Genomic DNA, 13,404 nt, shown 5'->3' with positions numbered 1-13,404 from the left:
ATATTACTAATAACAATTTTTGTTTTAATTGTTATTTATATTCTATATATATATATATATATATATATATATATATATATATATATATATATATATTTTATTATTATTATTATTATTAATAAAAATAATAATAAAAAATATTGTTAAATAAAATTTATTAAAATAATAAAAATATTATATATATTAATTAATAAAAAAAATTTCATAAATTTTGTTATTTTTTGGGACAGAAATTTATTGTGACCTGCTCCATTTTCAGTAACTTTGTTCCAGAGACACACTTTGGGTTTTATGCATATCAGCCTACATTTCAATGATTATGTCTCGACAATGGTTTGGAGTAGAAACATAATAATTATATCGTTAGAATACTTAGACTTTTCGTACTATAGTGAATACAAATCAAAATGTGTTTCTGGGTCAAAAAGGAGCAGGTAGCATTTAGTCCTCACTTTTTATTTATTTATTTTGCTTCCCTGTGAGTATTTAATTTTTTACTCTTGGAACTCTTGCTGCTCCAAACATCCGGGACATTTCCATTGATTAGAACAGCCGCTTGAAGCACTGTGGGACAGTCTTCCACCTCTTCTTTGACTGCCAAATCATGAGATTCAATCTCCATAAACTGATGGAGCCTCAGCACTTTAATAACGCCAGAGCTGCATGCCAGTCTCTGGTGGCACAGATGACCGTCAAAGACTCTGAAAGAAATGCCCATCCCAGTACAGACACTTCATTAACTGATAAGCATCTATGAGCTCTCCTCTCGGAGGTCTGTCTGTCTCCTCATCTCTATCTATTGGTCGACAGAAACCTAACGTATCAGTCAGCAAAATAATAAGGGAGGGGGAAATGCGATCCTCAAATCTGTCAGGATAATTGTGCCACTGATAAGTCTCCCATGAAGAATCCATCAAAACTCCAAAGTGAGTGTCACACTGTGCTGGTGTTCATGCTGGAAGTCAATAATGTTAAGTCAATTAGTGTCATACAAAAATAGGAGGAAAATAGGAGAGAAAGTTAAAAGCCTGATAGCAAAATTGTATGTTAAAGAGCATATATGGGATTCTGATTTCTTATTAAGGCTTTGTGCCACCAAAATCACACATTTATTCAGAGATTGTGGTATCAGGGCAAGCTTTGGCACATCAAAAGCTGTAATATTAAATGTCTGAGATGACGTGAATCTATTACAGCAGTGATTCTCATCATGAACATCAGGCAACACAAAACTGTTGGGTTACTCCATTTCAAATCGACCAAATTACAGAAACTTTCCTTGCTGACATGTCAGGTTTTAATACTTTTTTTTAAAGGAAGATACACATAAATGATGATGAAAGCTCAAATATTAAACGCAATGGATGAATATTTACTAATTGTCAAAATTGCCATTTTCGCCTATGATTTTGGAGCAAAACTACAGGTCAAATAAATAACCTTATAAAGGTGTCAGCATCATTATTTTATGTTTACACAGAGATTGGTAGATTTATTACTAAAATCAGTTGATGTCAGCAGCTTTTGTTGCATTATACGCCAATGGGGACAGTTCAAAAATGGGAAAAAGCTCATTTTTGTGTTGTTTTTCCAATGTTTGAGTTCCTATAACTCCAGAAGTATTAAAGATATCTTAATATCCTTTCACATTCTGGTTCAGAATAAACTTTCCTTCTTGTATCTTCATTTTAAAGTCCCTATATGGTTAAACCCCAGAGATATAGGGCTCTCAATGTGGCTCCATGTGTAAATTTGATCCATTTGTATGACACTGTAGTTTTGCTTCAAATCATCAAAAATTGCCATTTTGATGCACCTCTTCAAAAATAGTGGACTACAAGGTAAATATTGATCCATAGCATTAAATAGTTTGACTTTCATCACCATTCATGTGTTTCTTTTCCTAAAAACATTGATTAAAAACAACATCTGCTTGAGTTGACATGTAATGACCCTTTATCAAAATGACTTTTTTGCACAAAGTTAAATGAAATGCATGATAAATGTATGGTGTATAGTCATTATATGCCCAAATATTTCACCTCACAAAACACATGTTTATTCTTGTTGCAAAGGAACCTGGTTTTAATAGTGTTTTTATTTTAAGCTTGATATTATTTTCCCGGTTGTCTCTGACCCTATAAGAACGTACATGTGGCCCACCAAATGAGAACCACTGTATTATATAACCTCAACTAAGAAATGTTTTTAAAAAGCTTTATAAGGCTTATTTGCCTCTTATAATGGCCTTCACTTCAGCTGAATCTTCTGGCAGTACCATGTTAGAAGAAATCTGACAATTTGGCAATTTAACCAAGCTGTAAATGCATGTTACATCAACCTATTCAGCACAAATCCAACTGGCATTAAATATTAAATGTACAAGCCTCATTTCCACAGATACAGCACTACAGTGTGCCATAAAGTGTGCTTGTTTCTGAGTAATGTACAAACATATGGATATGTAATGGTTTAGGGGTGTTTTATGTGTCATTGAAGCACTCTGGCCTGTCCGTTGTGTTCTCTGAGGGCAGTAAATTGCTGCGTGTGAGGGAGGTAAAGTCAGGGTTACTGCAGATGCCCCTTCCCCTGATTATAGCTTACACCTCTTCTGTCCCCGTGCTTAACATGTACAACATAATAGCACATTAGTGCCCACTGGAGCCAAACTATGCAGCAAGAGAAAAGGGCTTAATCGATAGTCACAATATACAGTGTACAGCACACAAAGAGTTAATAAAGAACAATGAAGACCCTCATGTTCTGTTGAGGTCAACTTTATGTATATTTGGAGCCCCTCAATCAGAGAATCTTTACATGTGAAAATTCATTGTATGATATCTAATGTAGTAAACTAATGTTAACAAATGGAAACTTATTAATTGTTACCATTGAAATCAACCAAGATTAATAAGTTCTGTTAAAATGATTGTTATTTGTTAATGTTAACTAATGCAGTTAACACGAATACAACCGTATTGTAAAGTGTTACTTTTTGGTTATAATCAGTTTAATGTGATGACATCGGTTAAAATGTTTAATTATGTCATTATTGACTTACCCTCTTGTTGTCCGACACCCGTGTGACTAAGTTAAATTAAACTGGGGGATTTTTGGGGCTGCCGTCATCAATTTAAAAGCTCACCACTCACACATACTGTGCACTAATTGCAAAGCATTGTCTCATTTTTCAGGGAACCCCTCAAATAATAATATATTATTTAATATAATTAATATTGTATGTTTATAATCATATGATGACAAAAAATGTTTTCATTATAATTAAATTTTTTCCTAATATTGTAAACGTGTAATTCTGGTTCTGTTCACTCTACCTCATTTGAAAAAGTCAATTTTTTATCCCTCTAACACATTTTGTCCCTCACAGATGTGAACTGTAGGGGGCGCTCTAACACATTTAACCCCTCACAGATGTGAACTGTAGGGGGCGCTCTAACACATTATACCCCTCACAGATGTGAACTGTAGGGGGCGCTCTAACACATTTAACCCCTCACAGATGTGAACTGTAGGGGGCTCTAACACATTTAACCCCTCACAGATGTGAACTGTAGGGGGCTCTAACACATTATACCCCTCACAGATGTGAACTGTAGGGGCGCTCTAACACATTTATACCCCTCACAGATGTGAACTGTAGGGGCTCTAACACATTTAACCCCTCACAGATGTGAACTGTAGGGGCGCTCTAACACATTATACCCCTCACAGATGTGAACTGTAGGTGGCTCTAACACATTATATCCCTCACAGATGTGAACTGTAGGGGGCTCTAACACATTATACCCCTCACAGATGTGAACTGTAGGGGCTCTAACACATTTATACCCCTCACAGATGTGAACTGTAGGGGGCTCTAACACATTATACCCCTCACAGATGTGAACTGTAGGGGCGCTCTAACACATTTAACCCCTCACAGATGTGAACTGTAGGGGGCTCTAACACATTTTGTCCCTCACAGATGTGAACTGTAGGGGGCTCTAACACATTATACCCCTCACAGATGTGAACTGTAGGGGCGCTCTAACACATTATACCCCTCACAGATGTGAACTGTAGGGGCGCTCTAACACATTATACCCCTCACAGATGTGAACTGTAGGGGGCTCTAACACATTATAACCCCTCACAGATGTGAACTGTAGGGGGCTCTAACACATTATACCCCTCACAGATGTGAACTGTAGGGGCGCTCTAACACATTTTACCCCTCACAGATGTGCTCGTCCATAGACATTCAGTCTAATGTTCAGTTCAAGCAACACCCTCATTATTGTATTGAATATCTCGGCCTCTGAGTGGACTACAAGCTCAATCTAGGTGCCATTAGATCATGTATAACACTTTATGATCAATAATCAAGTAGAAAAAAAAAAAAAAAAAAAAATATATATATATATATATATTAAGATTTGTTATGCATGCTTTTATTTCTGGATGGCATATTTTGTTCTGGACATCTAAGATATAACATTGGATTATTCACACACGCAAACTCACAGACAAATAAACAATGGCTTGTGTTTTAGACAACTGCCTAATGTAAAAGCAGATATCAAGTTTTTAGCAATTTGTGCCTTACAGCTGCAGTTATCAGAGCATAAAATATATGTCTGTATTTGATGACTTACAGAAATCATATTTCACTTTGTGATTCTTTTGAAAATATTTTGAACTGTGGTGTTAGTGCAACACAATAAACTATACAGTCACATTCCTGAGAACGAGAGCTTTCATTTGATATATGACATGCCTATTTATGTGTGTATAAATATTACTTCCCCATTACCTCTTTTGGGGGGGGGCACTAATTTTCAATGCAAATAATTTGAAGGCTTATTTTGTAATTTTATGTAACATAAATGCAGAAGTGATGTACATCTCTGAAAAGTTCACATTCTAAGCTTTCAATTGATACATCATATGCCTGACTTACATATACGGATACATTAACATTTCAAGTGTAAACGTTTTTTCCCAATATAGTGCCCCCTTTAAGGGGGGATGACAAAAAGGTGTCACCATTTTCTTTTATAGCCAATGAATCTTTTCTTTCCATATAATGAAGTAACCGATTGCTTACATTCTGCCTAACAAAAGAAAGCCATGTGGGTTTGGAACAACATGGTGATGAGTAAATGATGATAGATTGATATCTCTAAGTGTGTATTTGAGCTATTAAAAGGGCCTTGGGGTCTCTCAGAAAACGTAGGGGTCTCTAAAATTTTAATAGAATATATAAACTATAAACGCTTGTCAGAGAAGAATACCTCAAGGAGACTTTTATCAATTGAAAAGATGTTTCATATTCATTGTAACTTACTTCAATTTCGACTTATACGAGCACCTGGCTAGAGGGGTAAATGTTGAATCAGAAAAAAAGGCCGTATTCATAACCCTTAAATGTCTTTCTTCCAAATACCTGCACAGTCTCTCTCTCTCTCTCTTGCTCTCTCTCTCTCTCTCTCGCTCTCTCTCTCGCTCTCTCTCTCTTTCTCTCAGCCTCTAATTTGGAGGATGTCACAGGTTAAGCAGATCAATAAAGGATTATATTAAATTCAGCACTCAACCCTCTCATCATATGCTTCAACTGAAACTCGCTGCTACCTGAGCTTGGATTGAGGCAACCTGTAACTTCATTAGAAATGAGCAGAGATCATATTTCAAATAATGTCATTATGCACTGCTTTAGGAAACTAGGCTGATGACTGTATGTGTGTGTTTGCTATTAACACACAACCCGTGTTCCACACAAATGACGGTTCTTTGAGGATAATTAACTGTATCACAGAACTTGTCATTTGCTCGTGTTGTTAGGCAGAATGTTAGTGACAGTCATCATACACTTTAATCATATGGGGAAAAAAAACTGAATGCAAGTGAATGGTGACTGAGGCCTACAGTCTGCCTTACGTCATCCTATACCTTTAATCTTTTGTACTTTCCATCACAATCGGGTACATTGTCTAACAATCAGAAGAAAAGACAAGAGGAAGGGGTTCAGTTTAGAGAAATACAAACCAAATGTTTTAATGTTTATTGTCATGACCTCTGTAGACTCCTCATAAAAATAGTGTTGCTCAAAACAAGGACAAACGATAATTGCTGTTTGAACAATCTCCATAATGGAAAGTCCTATAATTCACACATTCATTTGAAACTTTTTATCGATAAAGAAGATGTGAAACCATTTTAACGCGAGTCTGCAGCAAACCATCCGTTCATTGCAACCGTCTCCAGTTGAGCCCTTGCGCTACTAATCGGAGGCAACGGTTGTAATGCATTTACTAAATTAGCCCTAAAAGCCTGTCAAATCATAATTAAAGCAATAATAGGGAAAGCAATCGATACCCAAATGATGAAACTGATGGAATACGAGTGGATGGAGAATCCCATTCGTCAAAACCAAAAGTAGTAAACTCAAAAAGCAAGCAGAACGCCTGTTCCAGAAACATATAGTTAAGCGTTTGCTGCAAAACTATGGCGCAGCCCAAAAAGCATTTGGCTGGGAGCTGCAGAACAGCAGACTCTATATCTATCTGCTCCTTTCTCTCTTGGTCTCCATCCTGTGTTTTGCACTGTTTTGTCCCCTATCTCTCAGCCCAGTCTCATTTAATGCAAGTGGAACATTTGGCACGATACAAATTCTTGGTGCTTTTAGAAGATAAGCCTTTAAAGGTCAATCAGTGGATGGTTACTTAGAAAGTTCTCTGTATAAATGGGACTTTACTGCATTCTATACAGCATGGTTTAAAAATCACAGGTTGTCCCTTGTCTTCATTTGCAATATCATCGGCATCAACACTTTTCCCCATCTTAAATAGGAGTTACATGTTAGAAAATAGTTTAAATTCATTTTCACCTTTTATATAATCTGTTTCGTTTATCATCCCATAGTGTATTAATTTATATATTTTATTAATATATTTATGTAGAAGCATGTACAAGAAAAACAGTCTCATTTTTGCACTGGGTACAAAAGTAATTGCTGTCTTTTCTGTTGTGCATTCTATTGCATGTTTTCATGAGGAACGGAATAAAAGGCCGAGGAGAAAAAGGCTGTCGGAATGTCAAATCTGTGTTTCCTGTACCTTCTCCTTTGTGTGAGTTTGAAGAAGGTAGGGTTCAGGGATGGTGCTGATGGTTGTGGGGCGGGGACGGTGCAGGGAGTTACCAATGTTGTTCTCCGCCCATGGAGCGGAGTGTGCTGATCTGTAGGAGCTGTAACTGGGTTTGAAGGTGCTGTTGTGATCTCTCAGGCTAGGCAACATCATCCCACTTTCACCTGGTATACTGGTCCCTGTATGGTTGGTAGGGACGTTCTCCTCCATCTGAATGACCTCTATAGTCCTAGCAGCTGCCACCGTGCTCCTTTGCTGGTGCCGTTTGCGCAGCTTGTAGAAAGCTATTAGCATAACGGCAGCGAGTAGCGTGACTGCCACAAAGCAGCCAATGATGATCTTGGTCGTCTTCATGACTTCGTCGAGACTGGCAGGTGGGCGTATTGTTCCGCGTACGGTTGGCACGGACACCTGTCGGGGGGTTTGAAGTAAAACGGTTGGCGTGGAGATAAAAACAGGTTGAAAGACGGAGGGGGAGGCGGTTACCGTCTTTGGCTTGATCACTTCCTGTGAGGTGGGCTCCACCTCCTCCACAGTCACCGTAGTAAAGTAACTCATGTTGGAAGTGTTGAGCTCAGCCGCCGTCACATTCAGGTAGGCCGAGGCATTGGAGTTGCCAGCCATGTTGGTCACCATGCAGGTGTACACACCTGTATCCACTGGCAGTACATTAGAGAAGTTTAGTGTCCCATCCTTGAGCACTGATATCCGTGGGTGATTAGAACCATGGGTCAAAACCGTTCCATTGGGCAGGAGCCATCGTACTGACGACATGGGCGCCGTACGACATTTTAGCTCAGCTACACGTTCGGCAGAGATGTTAAGATCCCTCGGGGCATCCAGAATGAAAGGTGCTGAGCATTGAAAAGTGCTCTGGTCTACCTCCACCAAGTAGCGTCCACGTAAGTAAGCAGGGGTGTGGCAGCGGCCGCAACAGGTGGAGTTGGTGGGAATGTACTCCCTCAGCCACCATGCCAGCCACACGACATCACAGTCACAATGCCAAGGGTTGTGGTGCAAATGGAGCTCCACCAGATAACTCAAGGGCGCAAAAAGGTCATGGGGTAAAGAGCTAAGGTTATTATGGGCCAGGTTAAGCTCAACCAAGACTGTGACATCATCAAATGCGTTTCTTTCTATACTGGTGATCCTGGAGTTCATAATCCACAGCTTTTTCAGGAATTTCATACCCCTGAATGATCCTGGTTTTATTTCTGGGAAGTAGTTCTCTGACATCTCCAGCTCCTCCAGCCCCACTAAAGGGGTCAGGACTGGCATCTCCCGTAGGTTACACATTCCAAGGTTTAGGTATTTCAAGTTGTACAATCCCTCGAATGCACCCTCGGAAATATACTCCAGCTTCTTTAGCTCTCCCAGGTCCAGGCGCATGAGAGAGGGAACGCGGTTAAATGCGTAGGATGGTATGCTTTCAATGGGGTTGTTCCTGAGCCATAATTCTCTTAGTTTAGACAAGTACTCAAAAGCGCCACTCGGGATCACCGTCAACCGGTTGTCGAACAGCTCCAGTGTGTTGAGGCTGTTGAGGCCGCTAAAGGCCCCCACCTCGATCTGCCGAATAGAGTTCCTACCCAGCTGAAGCACCTCCAGGTGGCGAAGATGTTGAAAGGTGCCAGCTTCAATGGTCTCTATGCTGTTCTCCATCAGGTTTAAATGGCGTGTGGTGGCAGGGATGCCTGGGGGCACTCGGACCAGGCCACGCCTGGTGCACACCACCTTAACAAACTGGTTACCGCAAGAGCAAACAGCAGGGCAGGTCAGTGGTCCGGAGGGGGTGGCGCAAACACTCCACGATCGCACCATGAGGTAGACTGCACAGAGCAGGACTGCGTTCCAGGCACGGTGCACAGTTACCTGCCACAAGAGACTCATGATGTGGCGCGTTCATAATTCAACATCGCATGGGGATTCGGCTGGGGAACGGAGAACAGTGGCCCTACCCTGGTTTGAGCAAGGCTCTGCATCTGTTTGCCATTTACAGTGCAGGATGGTGCTGCATTAAACACAGAAAGGGAGATATGGGGGGAGAAAATATGAGTGGAGAAAGGGAAAAAATATGTCCTACAGAATAAATGTGTGTAAATAGAAGACACCTACCTCATTAGCTCAGAGTTGTCCTTAATATAATCCGTTACAGTGAAGCAAAGTCCCAAAGCTGTTTGCTCATGTTTCCCACCAAAATCACTGCAACATTTTCAGCTGTTTCTCTCTGAAAAGTAAAAGTGGATCACAAACTGATTTGACAAAATGGCCCCTATTACTTCCAAAGAATTCAGTGAAACCGTTCCGTGGGGTCCAGGGCCCAGTCAGCTAAGCAGGTGCATGGATCCAGTCCGCTTGGAAAAGATCTCTTATCAGCTCCCCCACTGATTGTCCTTGGTAGGCGATGCTAAATACCACAGAGCAATTTTCACAAAACTCCATTGCAGAAGTGCATGCACATTAAACACAAGGAAAAGAGAAAAAGAAAGAATATAAAAGAGGGACAAAAATCCCAAAGTCCTCTCAAATTTGTCTTCTCTTTCACTGATGACTGAGCCTCTTTTTTTCAGTTTGCCATAGTCCACCCCCCCGTGACACTTGTTCAGCTGAATAGCCTTGCATTGATGAATCCAAAAAGGCTAACAGACGCACACTGCGGTCATTCCGTCTTGCTTTTTTAACTCACTCTGCTCTCTTGTCTGTCGCTGTAGCAGCTGCGGACTGCCGTGTGCACAGTTAGCAATAATCCATCAATTTCTCCGGAGGGGGGCTCGGGGGTGGTGTTGCGGGAGCCGAAAGGGGAGGGAGGGGAAGGAGGACGGAGGAGCAGCAGCAGCAACAGCGGCGCAGCAGTGGTGAAACTCTCTCCCTATCCGCCGAACGTTCGCTCCTTGCACTCTCTCTCTTTCTCACACTCTCTCTCTCTCCCTCTCTCTGGCTTCCTCTCTCTCTCGCTCTCCTTCTCAGTGTCAGAAAAACAGGATGGATGTTGCAGTGTTATGCGTGGCTAATTTCCAAGAGATACCTTGCAGAGGATTCCGTAGTTTGTCCTCCCTCCCCCATCGTGGATCCTGTGGTATTCCTTATTTTCCCATCTCTTGAGGTAGTAAGTTGTGGCAGTTCGCCTGCTCCGGCTGTGAGGCTGCAGGTTGTCAGCGGCTCTGCAGTGGGAGGTGGGCAGTAGAAGCACACGCGAGGGAGAGAGAGAGACACAAACACGTGCACACACACACACGTGTGCACGCCGGTGAAGAGCGTCTACGGCGACAGTGGCAAGAGCGTTGGTCTTCACCCCCTATGCGCGCTCCTCTCTCTCTCTCTCTCTCTCTATATATATATCGCTCTTTGTGACGGGGTTGCAGGCGGCAGAGTCGCTGCGCTCTTTCTCCTTTTGTCCTTCAGTGGAAACGTGAATGTACTGCTGACGCATCCCGCTCAGAGCTGTGCATTGGTTTGATGCAGTGTTCTTGTGTATTAACACATTCTCCCCCACCTTGCTCAGTGCACTGCCTCTCTCTCTCTCTCTCTCTCTCTCTCTCACACACACACACACACACACACACACACCAATACACTCTCCAAGTTTCCTCATTCACTTTTCACTGTGTCTGTGCATTTTTTTCCATTCTTCTACTTTCACTCACCGTCTCCCCTTACCTCCTTTCTTCCTCCCCTCATTATTTTGTACCTCTCTCCATACTTCCATTGCTGTCATACATACACACAAATACACTCTCTTTCTCACTGTTCTGTTCACAGTTTCATTCATATCTCTCTCTTTTCTTCTCATTATTTCTTCTATCTATTTTCATCCTCAATTTCTCCATGGCTCTGTTCCAAGCCTAGTGAACTGCCTCCCTGTCTACTGCCTACTTAGGCAGCATACCAACCGAGATGGACCCTCATTAGCAACTGATTTGAAACGCTCTACATAGTATTTAATGAATTATATTATTATATATTCACAATGTTTCTTGCTTTATTATTTTATATTTATCATTTTACTGAGTTTGTCACAACAGATGCTGCCTCTTCCACAAAGGGTGCTTAGATTTTGGCCTTTGGTTTGTAATAGAGCACATATCTGGCTCCCCTCTCGCTCTTTGACACCCTTTCTGTAGTATATTCAGCTGTTTCGATGGCATCATATTGCATTCAAAATGTATGGAACTTGCATATGTATCTTTAATGGAAACACCATTATGCAATGTACATTTTCCAATAACAATGCATCTTCATGCATATGTTTGCTTACATCTCAGGACAGGCATGAAAGCTGATTTCTGGTGTGACATCATCTCTGTATGGTTGCTGACTGTGCTCGCTTTGGCTAACCAGTCTTAAGGTATAAAGAAGATGCACAGGCACTAGTGGAAAAGAGAGAGGAAAGGAAAATGGCATTAGACTGTGTTGATGTAGTTTAGCTGACAGATCACAGCATCTAGCTTTGTCAGGGTCATGTGCTTGATTCCCAGGGAACACACAAACGGATGCAGCATGTATTGCTTGATTGCACTGAAAGTGGCTTTTCTGTGGCTTCCAGTTGCGTAAATGTTAATGAGAAGGGTAGAGTTTGGTGAAACAACAAAGCATCTGGGCTGGATGGATACAGACTGGAGAAAAGTAAGGTAGAAGTGTGCACTATAGAAATGAGAAGATATAAATGTTAAACTAATAGTTAATAGTTCTAATAGTTATTTACTGAGTAGCCTCATCCATTATTTTGTACTGGAGTGTCAACATGACAGTGTTTGCTTATGATTTTGGAGAAAATGTACAGGTCACAAAATAACCTTAGAAAGGTGTCAGCATCATTATTTTATGCAACACTTTTTGGTGTTGTTTTTCCAAAATTGGAGTGCCTATAACTCGGGAAGTAATACTCATTTTAGATTCTGGTTCAGAACAAACTTTCATTTTTGTATCTTCATTTTAAGGCCCTAAATTGTTAAAATCCACAGATGTGTGTGGCTCTATAAAGAAACTGTTACATTTGACCCATTTTTGGTGGTTGCAGACGAAATGATGCATTTCAGAGCTTTGCAGAGGAACATTTCTGTGATCCAAAAACTAGAAATTGCACTAACTGAAGAGCCACAGTTTCTCTTAATTATGGTGTCATATTTGGATGATTTTGAATAAATAAAGGTCCATTTCTAGTTGGACTGTTATTTTCAGGTCTTTGTTTTGTTGGACTGGAAAAACTAGCCTCATACCAGGTGACCCACATTTGGTTTTCAAACATAGAAAATGGGTAAAAGTTAACAATTTAAGCAAGGAGTCACATTGAGAGCCCATATCTCTGGAGTTTAACCATACAAGGCCTTAAAAATGTTAAGACATATTTAACAGTTCTGGAGTTATAGGCACTCCAACCTTTTGGGGAATTTGATGAGAATTGGAATTCCCAGTAGGCTATTAAGTCCTCGTGGTGGCGTAGTGACTCGCCTCAATCCAGGTGGTGGAGGACGAATCTCAGTTGCGTCTGAAAATGTCAATCCACGTATCTTATCACATGGCTTGTTGAGCACGTTGCCATGGAGACATAGTGCATGAGGTGGCTGTACGGCATCCACCACGGCATCCACACACAACTCACCACACGCCCCACCGAGAGCGAGAACCACATTATAGTGACCACGAGGAGGTTACCCCATGTGACTCTACCCTCCCTAGCAACCGGGCCAATTTGGTTGCTAAGGAGACCTGGCTGGAGTCACTCAATACGCCCTGGATTTGATCTACCGAACTCCAGGGGTGATAGTCAGCATCTTTACCGGGACTTCTGGTTGAGTACACAGAATGACCCACAAGCTATTTTCTAAACCATACGATAGAATTGTATGAAGAAAGGACTGAAATGTAAAACTTTCTCTGTCTGTTTCATCCGTGCATGTGTCCAATTCAAACTATTATTCAAATATGAAGTATCATTCAACATCAAACATTTACACATTTGAATCTTACTGCCAATTAAAGTGCTAATCTCTTATGCTTCGTCCTTTTTATAGCATTTATATTTCAGAGTGAATGAATCTCACTTGAATTAAAACTGCACAAATGTCCTCAAGTGAAATGATATTGAAAGATATGGTTCCAGAGGAACATCGAAATGTTTCCACATGGACAGTTTTCAGACCGTCTAGACTGGCCTTCTGTCTCTCAGTCGTCTGGAGAATGAGCAGCAGATCTGGGTGATATTACGCAAGAGAGGGCGCTCTCTCTCAGGGGCGTTCACACCTCCAGAGCCCAGCTGAGA

At 41.0% G+C, this 13,404-nt stretch overlaps 1 protein-coding gene across 1 annotated transcript; it reads right to left on the bottom strand.

Moving 5' to 3' along the window:
- Window positions 1-6,068: 6,068 nt before the first annotated feature.
- Window positions 6,069-10,489, bottom strand: LOC127661952 (leucine-rich repeat-containing protein 4-like). Its single transcript, XM_052152940.1, has 2 exons — window positions 9,261-10,489; window positions 6,069-9,156 (listed from the first exon to the last, which is right to left on the bottom strand). Exon 2 carries the CDS (start codon window positions 9,033-9,035, stop codon window positions 7,095-7,097), a length of 1,941 nt encoding a protein of 646 aa, XP_052008900.1. The 5' UTR covers window positions 9,036-9,156; window positions 9,261-10,489; the 3' UTR covers window positions 6,069-7,094.
- Window positions 10,490-13,404: the final 2,915 nt, after the last annotated feature.

Source organism: Xyrauchen texanus, chromosome 21, assembly GCF_025860055.1.
Source record: "Xyrauchen texanus isolate HMW12.3.18 chromosome 21, RBS_HiC_50CHRs, whole genome shotgun sequence".
Taxonomy (NCBI): Eukaryota; Metazoa; Chordata; class Actinopteri; order Cypriniformes; family Catostomidae; genus Xyrauchen; species Xyrauchen texanus.
Note: the sequence above shows the minus strand (reverse complement) of the source record. Positions and strands in the feature narration are given on the sequence as shown.

Excerpts from the sequence above, each read along its gene's own strand:
- LOC127661952 (XM_052152940.1), bottom strand. The coding sequence starts at position 9,035 with ATGAGTCTCTTGTGGCAGGTAACTGTGCACCGTGCCTGGAACGCAGTC.